This window comes from Condylostylus longicornis, unplaced genomic scaffold (genome assembly GCF_029603195.1).
Source record: "Condylostylus longicornis isolate FDR11 unplaced genomic scaffold, ASM2960319v2 ptg000031l, whole genome shotgun sequence".
NCBI classification, from domain to species: domain Eukaryota; kingdom Metazoa; phylum Arthropoda; class Insecta; order Diptera; family Dolichopodidae; genus Condylostylus; species Condylostylus longicornis.
Genome location: NW_026578000.1, coordinates 2625933 through 2640083, shown reverse-complemented (window position 1 = coordinate 2640083; position 14151 = coordinate 2625933). Strand labels below are relative to the sequence as shown.

The following is a 14151-nucleotide window of genomic DNA, read 5'->3' as shown; positions in this document are numbered from 1 at the left end:
AAAAAAAAATATTTTTGTTATTTTTATATTGCAACTTTAATGCGATAAAAGTTAAGACAAAAATCAACTTTTAAATTTTGTTTTTCTGTAAAAGATTTAAAAGCTTTTAAATGTTTTTAACAAAAAAAAACATACTTATTTCAATTCGCTTAATTTTAAATTTCTATTTTTTCTTTTTGATTTTTCGAAATTTGAAATTTTCATTGAATTTACAAGTCCTTTTATAACACTTTCTAAATAAGAGAATTTAGACCAATTCTCGAAACAATAAAAGTAATAAAGCTTTGGCAGTTCACTTTGATTAATATAAACTATTGTAAGTCACAATAAATTATTGCCTGGTCCAATTTTCTTAAATATGATCTAAAATAACATTTAAGACAATTGATTTATTAAATATAAAAATAAGCAGAAAATCTTATGTGGATGGGGTACTACCAGCTCAAATAACACCTAATAATATTGTATCTGAAGTTTAGAAGCTCTCGTAAAATCTGTTCGCTGGCAATCTCAATATATTCGATGATTCAAAAATGCTTAAGTCGATAGAGAAAAGAAACTGTCTTGCTCCAAACATAAATAGAATGCTATTTCGTTGCGCGACAGTGCACCGACTCTTCTCAAATAATATACAAAATTATGCATAAGTAAATCTAACATTAAAATTCGCAGTCAAAATATTTCATATTTTCCAAGAGTTATTAGTCAGGTGTCTTCTTCAAGTCGGCAGTCACATAATCTTCTTTCATTTAAAGCACAAATTACTTCAAACTTTTGTGATTTAGATATGATTATTCTACATGCAGATCTACGAATAAGGTGCATGAAAGCATTATTCATTCAAACTTTTATAAATTGATAAATTAAAGCAAAAAAAATTACGTTACTAAAACAATTCGATTTTTTTCTCTATCTTTTTAATATGTGATAAAACTTTTAAAACTTTCAACAAATTTTAAGTAAACTATTTTAGCTTTCAACATTATTTAAATTATTTTATTGGGAAAAAAATTGAAAGCACAAAATGAGAAATACATATAAGAAAAACCCGACTGCAATATTTTTTTTAACACGGTAGTTAGAACTCAATTTTATCAAAATGTCACACCATTTATAACACATGAATTAATTAATTTGATTTATTTTCATTGAATTATTAATAAACGATATCAGTGCACCATATTTACCAGCTTAGCGGAATACATATTTGAGCCTTATTGTGACAGTTGCGTCACTTATTCTAACATTTGCCGTCGTCGCAATAACATCATTTGATTGAGTTGTCTAGTCTGGAATCCCGTTGTGTAGTTACGTAAATACAAGATGTAATCGAGAATGAAACGTTTCAAGTGAAATCGAAATTTTTTAACATCGGTTCATAACTCCATACGTCAAAAAATAACGACAACCAGTTGGCTGAGACAAATGCTATATGTCACTTTGGTCGTCAATTGGAATATTAAATACAAGTCGTACTGACATTTTATTGCTGTACTTCAATAACTAAAATAAGTTTTTCTGTTTTAAAATTTTGGAATATTTTAAAATGTCTATGGAACGAATAAAATTAGCCTCCGCGCTTTAAAACTGGAACATGTGTAGTGGAGCAATTTGACTATAATAATGAAACAACAATAAATATAAAATAAAGAGTGCCGACATCAAAATATCCAAACACTTATCTCTAAAATACCGTCATTGTAGAAGTGACTCCCAAAATATATTAGGTTAAATTAAGATCAAATTTTAATCGATTTTATTATTTTCATAATTGTCTTGTCTTTAATGTGTAACTTTGCATTTTTTTCCACTTGTTCCCCATATACAGTGCGATATTAACTGCTATTTACTACTTAACTGCTAAAAAAAGTACCTGCATAAATTTTATATCAAATGACATTATATATTTTATTTAATTTTTTTTTTTTGTTATTTCTTTATTATTTACTATTTTCATGACAACTCGTTAAAGCATATTATTGGTAAAGCAAAAAAAAATGGGAGAAAAAAATTGATGCTATTATCAAAACATTGTACAAAGCATCAACTATATTTTCACATAGAAAATTCGAAAATTCTCTTGAAATATCCTTCTAAAGGACTTAACAATTTCACATGATAGGTTTATAACTAACTCTTTTTGATCACAATATAATATGAAATTTATATTTTTCTTATTTATTGTACCGTTTTATATTAAATTTAAATGTCATCTATCATTATATTGCAATCCATTGAACTTATTTTGAATTTAATTTTTTTCTGTATCAAAGTTTTATACTCTTGTTGTATACATACAGTACATAGTTATTAAGTATAGATACACATTAGTGTTACCATACTGCTTTTTTATTATTAAAGATGTTGCTATTTTGGTTAACTTTACGACAGTGTTTACAAATCAAGTAAAATTAGACAAATAATTCGTAAAATTAATGGAACTAGTGCTTACAAATCAAATTTGATTTGGTCAAATTCTCTGGCATTTTAGTTGATTTTTTATTTTTGTAATTGAAAAAAGAGAAAAATCAGTTGATCATAGAAAAATCAGTTGATCAGAAAAATTTTGCACTCACCATTTTCTGTTTTTCAGATGTTAAAAAATAAGATGAAAAATAGGAAAAGATTCTTCTTTTCTTATGCTATTTACATTGATTAGATTGAGTGATTAAAAATCTTAAAATATGTTTTCAACTGTCATTCTTACTTTTTCTCGCTCTTAATTTGCGATGGTTCTTATTGAAGAGAATATCAATTTTATTTTTCTTATATTTTAATTATATTTTGAATGAAATAGCTAGAACTTTATAACTACTTTTGTGATTATTTCTATTTCAATCTAATATTTGCTATAAACTTCCACGCTTTTCTTCTATAATTTTGATACTTTTACTTCCTTCAACTTGGTAACCCTAGTCCATATTACAACATAAGTATATAGGTATAGAGGTATGTAATTTTAAGCATGAACAATAAATATAGAATACAATGTGAAAGAAAAAAAAATGGGATCATTATAAGTTATGACAGACATAACAATTATGATATAAAATGCAATTTACCGTTACACATTGAGTGCTAAGCATCATTTTATTACAAATAAAGAAAAAGTACCTACTATAGTCTCCTTTTTATTACTTCACATGTATTGTAACTTCATATAGAGGAATTGTATAGATGTATAGAATAGTAGAACAGAATATTAGTGTATAATAATGATAAAGAGCTTGGTAAATAAAATATTGTATTAAAACTTTATTTCAGTTTCAAATTATGAATTACGTATGTATGTACGTACGTATATATTTTAAATAATATTAATACAGATGTAAAGGCATATTATTTTAACATTAAAATTTTTTATTTTTATTTCTATTTTTTTTAACAAAATTTAGTAGAGTGAAGACATGATAACAATCTAGGATAATACAAGTTCAGCAGCATTCAATTGGAATTGGTAAATATTAACAATAAAATTTTATGTATCACATATTTCTTTTTTTTCCTTTTTTTTCATTCTTTGTACATTTGAATAGATTCAAATGCAAATAACAAGGTAGTCAAATAATATACAAAATTTTTTATTATACAAAAAAAAGTGAAAAAAAAGTAATAATAGGAGAATTGCACTAGAATTTTCTCTTTTCTTTAGGGAATTTTTTTCGATTATTGTTTAAACTTATATGTAAAATGTATGTACATATACCGTTACTTACATTGGCCTTACTGCAATATATGAACCATAAATAAGGAATAACAATGAATGACTTGTGTTAAAAATCCTATAGAATTCTTACACTAATAAGTGAATTATTACTCTCCACGGACGTACATTAATATACATATAAAAGCGAATATCTAGATAATTTTTAATATTTTGGTTATTTTTTTTATTGCATTTGCATAATATAATAAAAGAAATATAGTGATGCCAACAAAGTTAGTTGGCATTACTGTATTTCTGTTATTGACGATAGTTTATTTGCGCTTCCCTATCATTTAGAAGTGCATTTCAACCGGAAGTTCAATAGATTAAAATATGAAAATTCAACTATTTTTTTTTCTTTCATTTCTTTCAATTATTTATTCAATTTATCGAGAATTCAACGGATTATAAATACATGCTTTTAAAAGAACTCTATATAACATAATCCTACCAAAATTCTATACGCGTCTATTTTGACAATTAATAATTGGTAAAAAGTTCTACGTTCAAGAAATTTTCCGTCAAAAAAAAAAATGTAAAAATGTTGAAGAAAAATTTAATTCATATTTTAACAAAAATACCTTTTTTCCTTTTCGGAAAATTTATAATACCCTTAATGCTACTATTGTATATTGTGACATTTAAATAATAATCTTAAAGTATAATTTACTGTAACAGCAGCTTCAGGTGCATGTATATGTATTATTAAATTTTTTTTTTGTCTTCCCTGCACTATTCGTCGTTCTTCTGGCTCACATCAAATGTTCCGAAAACATACATATTTCTTTTCTTTTCTCTTTTTCTTTTCTATATCAGGATACTCGTTTTCATTTCGCATTTTTATTTTCTTGTTATGCATTTCCTGCAATTCTTTTTTAATAGTAACATCATTATAGCAATATTTTATTATAGTTTTTTTTTTTCATGTTCCTTATAAAATAGGTTTTTCATTCTAAAGAGAATTCATTTTTGATAATTTTTAATTTTTCTTTTTTACCAAATTTAACATACCAACATCCATCCGCTTTAGAAAAAATATCAGAATACCATAAGGAAAAAGGTTCATTGAACGTTATTATATAGAAATCAAGAAGCTTCGTTATATAAAAATAAGTTATTGTGTATTAAAAAGGAAAAATTTCTTGGTTGATTTTTAAAAATGAAAATATACAAGATAGTAAAATCCCAAGTAACTGAAAAAGATTTTCAAATGTCGAAAGGAAAAAAAAAGATGCAAGAAACTTACTGCTGTCGAAGTAGGCAGTTTTTCTCTTCTTTCCTTTTTTTCAATATTTTCCTTAAAAAATAAAAAAAATAAAAACCGTGTCCTTATTATGCAATTTATAATATATTTTTTTTTGTTCCAATGTTCTGCACAGTATACAATACACTTTAAAAATCTAGGTCATTAGGTTTTCCCGTAATAAATTTGTTAGTAATAAAATGTGCATATTAAGTGTGTTTTCATCTTATAGGTTCAAAAAACGTACATACAGTATAAAGGCCTGCAACTTCATTTTACATTCAGTCGATATTAATCTAATGATAATGTAATACAAAAATCAAAATGATTTAATATTGTCCATAACTTAAAAATATTTATTGATGAAATCATTAGAAAATTTTTCATTTTATTCTTCTTCCCAATTAATATTTAATGGTTTAATGGGATTAGTTCGTAACCAATTACAACCATCAATAATTTCGAAACCACATTTTTTAAAAGTATTATGTGATGCTTGATTATTTTGACCAACACAAGCAAAAGTATCACTATTTCTAGCAGCTAAAATTTTTGTCATTGCTTGGACAACTAAACTTCCATAACCTTTTCTTTTATAACCTTCTTTAACTTGTAAAACTCCTAATGCTCCAGATTGTAACCTTTACAATTAAATTTAATAAATATTATTTACGTTTAAAAACACTATTTTATTTGACTTAATCTTACTGTAAACACCATGCTACTAATTCATCCGTATTTGTTTTATATGCCCCAATACTAGGATTCAGCTCAATTATACGTTTAATAAAAAATAACGATCCATAATGTAAATTTGGCCATATTTTATTAATATTTTCGGCATCTACTTGCGACAAAGGCCTCAAATTGATATCATTTTGGCAACTACATGCATACATATAAAAAAAATTGGTGATTTTTTTAGAAGAACAGTAATAAAAATTTTTGTATGGGTGGTGTTCACATACTTAATTTCAAAAATATTAGCTGCTTCTTTACGAAAATATGCTATCGGAGTACTTTCAATTCCCCATTCCAAAGTCAAACTTTTTTCAGAAATGACATCTTTCACAATTTGTTTATGTCTATCTAAAAATGTACTCACTTTATAACCGGGACTCCAATCTAATAAATGTAAGGCCATACGTATATATTTAGTATCTTGTCCGTAAAGTGAATTAAGAAACAGTTGATACCGATCCTAGATCAAAATTAAATTTTTTAGTATGAACTATTTTTTTAAAATAGTTCAAATACTAAAAATTATATGTACTTATGTATATTGTTTTTACTCACAATAATAATAAATGATCCACTGGTTCTTTCAGGAATAGAACGATTATTTAAAGCTAATACATAAATAGTTAAATTTCTAATTGTTCCTTTCAAACGTGTCCATCTTATAAAGTTATCTAAAGTATAGTAACCAACCATATTATGGGGCCAATTCTCTAAATATAAATCACGCAGTTCTGGCCACATTGGTGGTTGGAGTTTCATTAAGTGACACTTATTCAGTAGTTCATCGCAAGTTCCCATGTTTGAGCATAAATTTTAAAGTTTCTTTTTAGACGAATGAATAAATTATGATTTAAATTCAATTAAACAATTTTACAGATAATTTTTTTGACAAGAATAAACAAAATAAAAATATTTTTGTAATAATACGAACAAGATAACACAAAACAAGCTTTATACACAATGAAATTAAAATATAAACTGTTTCATTTATTAGAGAAAAATGAGTTATTAATTTACCTACAATAAGATTAAGTACCATTATCAGCATGTCAAACAGCTGAGAGCAATAAATGCTGAGAACAAAATAATAAAAAATTTTCAATTGTTTCAAGAGTAAACAGTTAACTAAAATTATAAAAATCTTAAAGAGAAACGTTGTCGTTTTTGTAGTTTCTTTGATTGAAAAGGTATGAAATTATCAGTGAGATAAGTTAAGATACACCTACATACGAGTATATTATACATGTACATTTTAATAGAATAATTTTAGAGTTGTCATCCAAAATACATAATAGGTATACAAAAAGCTTTACATACTTTTAATTTATTGCCCATTGTTGAGTATTTAGTACACGTTTTTAAAAGTTAAATAGAATTTCAGTATTTATTTTTGAGTTTGCCTTTTGATTAAAACTATACATATGTCATTTGGTGTACTTTAGCTTCTAATCTTTCTAAGCGAATATTTGTACATACATGTCCACTTCCGTGCAATTAAGAGAATTTACCTAAATAAAAATAAATTGGAGTTATTCAGCAATGCAATTTTAATTGCAGATTGCAGATTAATTTAGTAAACGCAGTAATATTGTGTTGTACTTTGTTGTGGTTTTAGATTTATCATCAAAAAATTATTCGTGAAACTGTAATAATAATAACATAACGAATTCAATTCACAAAATAAACGAAAACAAAAATTGTGTCATCGGTTTCACTCTATCAATTTTTCTCTCAATTTTTATAAAATTTAAGCTTGGAATTTCTCAATTTTATGACCATCTCATATTCTTATTCAAATACATACATGTATTGTATGTATGCATATCAAATTACACGAAATGTCTTGTTTAACCACTTTAAATTTGAATCTTACAATTCAAAGCCAATCATTTTTGTTGTTCTATTAAAAATAATGATTGAAAAGAAAAGAATGAAAAAATTACTTTTGCATAAAAATAAGATGTCCATTTTAATGGGTCTAACACGTTCATATAAAATAAAATTTAGTTCAAATAGTTTTATATTAAAAATAGTCACACTTTTAAGATATTTGTTTTAAATTCATACATTAAATTCGTTGGTATTCGAAATCAAACGTATAACATTATTTTAAACAATAAACAATTACATTTTTAAACTCTTAATTGATTTTGCAACATGAAAAACATTTATTCCTTCTCCCAATCAGTATCCAAGGCTTTAATAGGATTAGTTCTCAACCAATTGCAAACATCAATAAATTGAAATCCACAGCTTTTAAATAACTTAAATGAGGCATCGTTACCTTCACTAACGCATGCAAAAGTATCACAATCATTGGCAGCTAAAATTTTTACCATTGCTCGAACACATAAACTTCCATAACCTTTTCTTTTATGTTCCTCTTTAACTTGTAAAGCTCCTAAGGGACCTGCTTGTAATCTAAAATTTCAAAAAATTTTTATTTTTAAATAAAAAAAATTTTTTTTTCATTGAACTATAAAGACATACTGAAAACACCATGCAACTAATTCATTTGTATCTCTTTTAAATGCTCCAATACTAGGATTTAATTTGGCTAAACGTTTTAATAAAAATAATGAACCATAATGTCGATTTGGCCACAAAGCATCAGCAATTTCACAATCTTTTTCTGATAATGGTCTCAAATCGATATCATCAGGACAACTGTTTCAAAACAATAAACATATTACTTTCTACATACAAACATACGTAATATGTGTATATTGGTTAACTTCGAGTTATATTTTTAAATTCTTAAATAATTAATTATAAATATACATACTTTAATTCTAAATCTGCAGCATTTTGTCTTTCAAAATATCCCATTGGTGTTGCACTATTACCCCACTCTAAAGTTAATCCCTTCTCATTTATTATATCTAAAACAATTTCCTTATGCCTATCCAAAAAAGTGCTAACTTTATATCCAGGACTCCAATCCAATAATGATAATGCTCTTCGCAAAGAATTTGTATTAGTGTTGTAAAGTGTATTGAAAAATAATTGATATCGATCCTAAAAATGTAGTAGTATTATAATAAATTAAAATTACAGTTATTATCATTTCTGAAAAATAATTCATAATTTTAACACATTTCTCCATAATATTCAAATTTATACATTAAAATATGTAAATTATTTATTCAACAAGTACAAACATAATTTACTGTATTTAACAATTATTTTAAAACTTACCACTATTAAAAAAGTAGCATTTATCATTGCATGAGGATCTCTATTATTCGATCTTAATACGTATATGGCTACATTTTTAATGTCAGGTTCAATACGAATCCACCTTATGAAATTATCTAATGTATAATAACCAACCATATTATATGGCCAATCTCTTAAATAATAATCACGTAACTCTTTCCATTTTGATGGTGCAAGTTTTTGTAAATGACTACTATTACAATCAGGTATATTAATTCTTAAAGACATAATTTATTTTAAAATTTAATATTTTATATTCACTGATATGAAATCAAAAAAATATTTATTAAATTAAAAGAAAAATAGAAACTTTTCAAAACAAAAACAATCTATCTGCTACAATATTAATATTTGTTCAATTTTACCAGCTTTACACCTCAGAGTAAAACTATTAACTGAATTTTCTTTTTTTTTAATGAGCAAAAGCTTATTTATTTAAATTAGCATAAAAAAATTGAGTATTCTCAGAGTTCAGTTAAATGAAAACGAAACACATATATAAATAAAACATACGTTTGAAATTGTTGTGTTTATAGTGTTGATAATAAATAGAAAGAAAATTGTACCAAAATTTTAAAATTATAAAATAGAATTTTCCCATATGAAAATATCTTCTGGAATAAAAGTCTGCTACATCTTTTAAAAATCGTGTTTTAATATTTATTTAATATTATAGTACATCTATATCTAAATATGATTTTAAACCCAAAACATTGAATTAAATCAATAAATTTATTTTTAAATTATTTTTAAGAATATTCAATTCGACTTAAACAAACAAAATTTTGAAATACTAAAGTTATGTAAGGTATTGATTTCAACTACTAATTGAAGTATATGTACATAATGGTGTAGTGAAATTAAAAATTTAAAATAAAATCCCATAATACAATACCAATATGTATTAAACACATAAATTAATTTTAAAATTACAAGGTCATAAATTTTAAATAAGATTGATACACTCATTCATAAAGTGCCAACACTAATTAAGTATGAAGAGAAAAAATAATAAAACATAAGAAATTAAAGAGACATTCTCCTTTTGCCTCTTTTTTTTAAGCTGGTTCTTTTTATTACACCACTAGAGCGAATAGAGCAATTTATAAAGAGAAAAAAAATAAATCATTGAGAGATATGAATATTGTAGTACTCAACTCATAAATTCCGTAGCAAAGTAAATCGAACGTAAACAGAAAAATATCGCATAATTATCTAGACATATTATATTATATTGTGTATATAAATTTTACTTTATTATCAATAAAATTAAAAACATTAAGAATTAACAACAACAATTCGTCATAATTGGTAATGTATTAACGATTAATAGTGAGTAATAGTATGAAATAAATTCGTAAATATTTTTGTGTATGCTTCGTTTCGAAAGATTTTCTCTTCTCTAATAATTTATTTAATATTTATATGGAGCACATTTGCAAATTATTTTATTTTAAAATTATATTTTTAGTTGTTTCTTTGATTATGTATTTGGTTTTTTAATATATTAATTATACATATATAAAGCCAAAAATATAATATGAAGGTAAATAAAAACGCATATGAAGTCAAAAATCCCATTGAAATTGTTTAAACAATAAAAGCTCTGAAATTCTAGACTCCAGAGAATCGTTATAACTTCGAAGAAAATTTATACAAAATTAGATTATCTAGAACTTAATAAGCTGACTAATTTATTATTTACTATAGTTGTAAAAATCTAAAATTTTAGCAGCCTTTAGCTAATAATAACGACAATTCGTCAACAAATAGTTTACTTAGTTAAAAGAAAATTTTTTTCCACCTCCCACACAAGTTACCATCACTCATAAAATTCGTAAAATTTGAATTTTCGGCATCTACATTTCTGAAACTGCAAGCAATTAGCCCTTCAATTCAACCATTCTTACAGTAAAGTAATATGGTAAATTCTTTTTAAAAGTAGTATTTTCCATATTGTTTAAGGGAAAATTCTACTTTACAAACCATTGATTTGATTGTACTTTGTTATATTAGAAATTTAATCCTCTTTGTGTTCAAGCGTATAAAGTGAATATTGAAATATTTTCACTTTGGTCATCACATTACAAAGATTTTCCTACAAAGAAGGTCAAATAAATACAAATGCTTATATAATGCATACAATTGCAATAAATGAAATTTTTGAATTCAAAGGCTCAATACTACTTTATGCTTTGATAACAAAAGATTGATTTTTTTTAAGAAGAAAAATAAAAATCATATCAAAGCATAATAAAATTAATTCAAAGTCATCTTAGGTGCTTTGCTAAATCCTTTTCTAGAGCAAATTTCAACATATTTACCATGAATCAACAACTATATGCATATCAACTAAGTTATCTTCGTTATTTGTGTTTTAAATTTCGGTACTGTACAATATTTCTTTTGTACAATATCAAAACTTTATTTGAACTGTAGATTTTTTGGAGTGACGATGAATCTAGACCAAACAGATTCTTTTCATTATGGTTAATACATCAAAAAACCTGAAAAAATATATTTTTATCCAACTAAGAGATGTATCCCAGCCCAGTTTTGATTTATTAATTAAGATTTCTGCATAGCTTTAGTTCAACTTTTTGCCTACGCTCTTTTTTATAGATTTTCAGGAACAATGGTAAGATCACAATTTTAGATTTATCCTTATGACACCGTATAACAGATTCACATTGCAAAAGCTATGCTTATACACATATACGAGGACAAGATCATTATGGTATACAATTTTAAACACCGAAATTTATTGCCAAATATATTTTACCAAACATGTAATATTGCCTTAAGTAAAAGAACTAAAAAAAGAAGAGTTTTGATATTTTAATCCAAATTTTTCGTCATTTTTTTTTTTACAATTTTTTACTCTATTCATTTTCCGTATATGGTTCCATATTCTACAATATAACACACGAGTTAGGTGGAACCTATCGAACATCTTCAATTCATAAGATATTAGAATTTTTCCTAATCTTTTTTGATAACATACATACTCATATTTATTAAAATTATTTTTTTCTGAATTCATAGCATGTTAAATTAACAGTACTTTAAGTTTATACAACAACTTCTTATGTTTGTTACTAAAGCATCATCTTAAATTCCTCTACTTTTTTCACAATTATAGTTTAATTTTTTTTATAATTTCTATAATTTTTTATGTTTTGTTCACTTGAAAAACTGATAAAAGTTAAATCTGAAAACTTTAAATTTTCTTCTATACTTTAAAAAGATTAAAAACAAACACATATAACAATAAACGAGATTTATAACATAAAATAAAAAAAAATTGTAAACGTATTAAGGAAAAGAAAAATTGATTAAAGTTTTCAGAAAAAAGAAAAAGTAGTAACTTGAAAAGTTAGAAAGTATAAAATTTAAACCCTAAACTGCATAACAGTAATTAATTATAAACTATGCTTAAATGAGTTTAACAACAAACGAAGGATAAAAGTATAAAACATACTTTTTCGAAACACTGACTAATCGTCATATGAAACTATATAGTTACATAAAACCTAAATATGAGAATACATTGTAGATATGAAGTCAGAACTATGGTGGAATCACCCAGGGTTATTCCTATCCAAGAAACTTTTGTTGTAATAAATAGCATTACATAAAAATCATATGGTAATAAGCAAAAACCGAGTGAAAAAACTGATTTTCTAAGTTGGAGTTTTCAGATCAAAGACACCTGGCTGAAAGTTGAATAGGGAGAGTGATTGAACTTACAGAAACTGCGGTGAGGGAGGAGACTTTGATGCACTTCCTTTTGATATATGATGCTTTAATTTTATTCAATAAGAGAAGCACATCCCTGGGTTACCTTATTTTGTTAGAAGAGGAGCTTCGAAGAAATTTATAAATATTCGATTCTAATGAGAGTATATTTCTTCGGGGATTATTTTAGCCGCTATATGTGATACTTATTAGGAAAAGGAACATAACAAATCCTATTGATAACGGATCCAGGTGCGATACCCCCTTGTGAATATCGCAAATCTTAATTTTTATTAAACCGAGAGTAATTGTAAATTGATTAAAAAATATAAAAAGTTGTAAATTTAAAACTATTCATAATATGTTTGCGAAACCTACATAGTAAATACCTTACTTAACCTAATAAATATAATTATAGTTATAGCTTCCATAACAATACATACATCTTTGTAATAAAGAACTCCAATTAATGTTATGATGCACGAAATTGCTTTATGAGCATCAATAAAAATAATGAATGGACTATAATAACTCATATGTAAGAGTGCCTACATATTATTATAGGTACAAAAATATTTTTAAAACTTAAAGTTTTTTTTACAAATTACAAACTTTGAAACTTGTCTTCAGGACCTTGAGGCAATTCATAAATTTATCTTGATAATCCTGAATGCTTTTTGACGCTTTGTTATTTTCAAAAAAATAAAATAAAAATGCCTGGCTGCAATTAAGAAAAGAAAGAAAATTTATGAGGAAGAAAAACTTTCTTTTATATATGGACGGACTTTTTTCTTTACTTAATTTTTTTTTAATATTTTTTTATATTATTTTTCAATTTCTTATATAAAAGTTTGTTAGATTTTTTCTTTTCCGTATAATAAAATGACATTTTTTCATTGCACTTATTGATGTTCTTCTTTTATCTTATTATAAACTTTTCAATTTAAGCATGGAAAAACATATAGAAATTTTCAACTTCCATCATTTTCAACTCATGTTAGTATTCTCTGTTATTCTTTTTTTTATTTTTTATATAAAATTCTTGAAAAATTTCAAACTTTTTTTAATACTGACTATATTCGTACCTGAAGATGAGAAATTGAAACGAGTTATAAAAAAATTTAAACATCATAATATGAAAAAAGAGCAAATATTTAAATTTCAAATAATTTTTCTCTCATTTTCGCAAAATATATGTGTTCTATATTATTTCAATTACTTTTAATACAATCAAAATTTCTGAAATTTTTAATATAAATTTAATAACAAAACGGAACAAACATAATGTAAAAGTATCATGATTTAAAATTACTTGCGTGAGTATATTAAAGTTTAAGAGCTGTTGTAAACAAGTAATGGCATGAGACAAGAAACAAAATGAGAATTCTAACGGGTATGCTCTCGGATTATTGTCAAACTCAGAGACCACTTCAGAAGATCAAATAGATCAGATATACAAGGGCTCTGAATACATCCACGAGAAAGAAAAATATTACAAACTGAG

At 25.0% G+C, this 14151-nt stretch overlaps 1 protein-coding gene across 1 annotated transcript; it reads right to left on the bottom strand.

Moving 5' to 3' along the window:
- Positions 1–5049: 5049 nt before the first annotated feature.
- LOC129608380 (uncharacterized) lies at positions 5050–9268 on the bottom strand. Its single transcript, XM_055519864.1, has 8 exons — positions 8889–9268; positions 8476–8708; positions 8181–8357; positions 7860–8111; positions 6246–6495; positions 5918–6150; positions 5658–5834; positions 5050–5590 (listed from the first exon to the last, which is right to left on the bottom strand). Exons 1-8 carry the CDS (start codon positions 9135–9137, stop codon positions 5338–5340), a joined length of 1824 nt encoding a protein of 607 aa, XP_055375839.1. The 5' UTR covers positions 9138–9268; the 3' UTR covers positions 5050–5337.
- Between the last annotated feature and the right edge of the window lie 4883 nt (positions 9269–14151).

Bases quoted from the DNA above. Each gene is read 5' to 3' on its own strand.
- LOC129608380 (XM_055519864.1), bottom strand. From the start codon at position 9,137: ATGTCTTTAAGAATTAATATACCTGATTGTAATAGTAGTCATTTACAA. The intron at 8,709-8,888 runs GTAAGTTTTAAA...CTACATTTTTAG, and splicing joins ATGCTACTTTTTTAATAGTG to GATCGATATCAATTATTTTT. The intron at 6,496-7,859 runs AATGTTTTTCAT...TTAAAATTTATG, and splicing joins ACTGATTGGGAGAAGGAATA to CTCAAACATGGGAACTTGCG.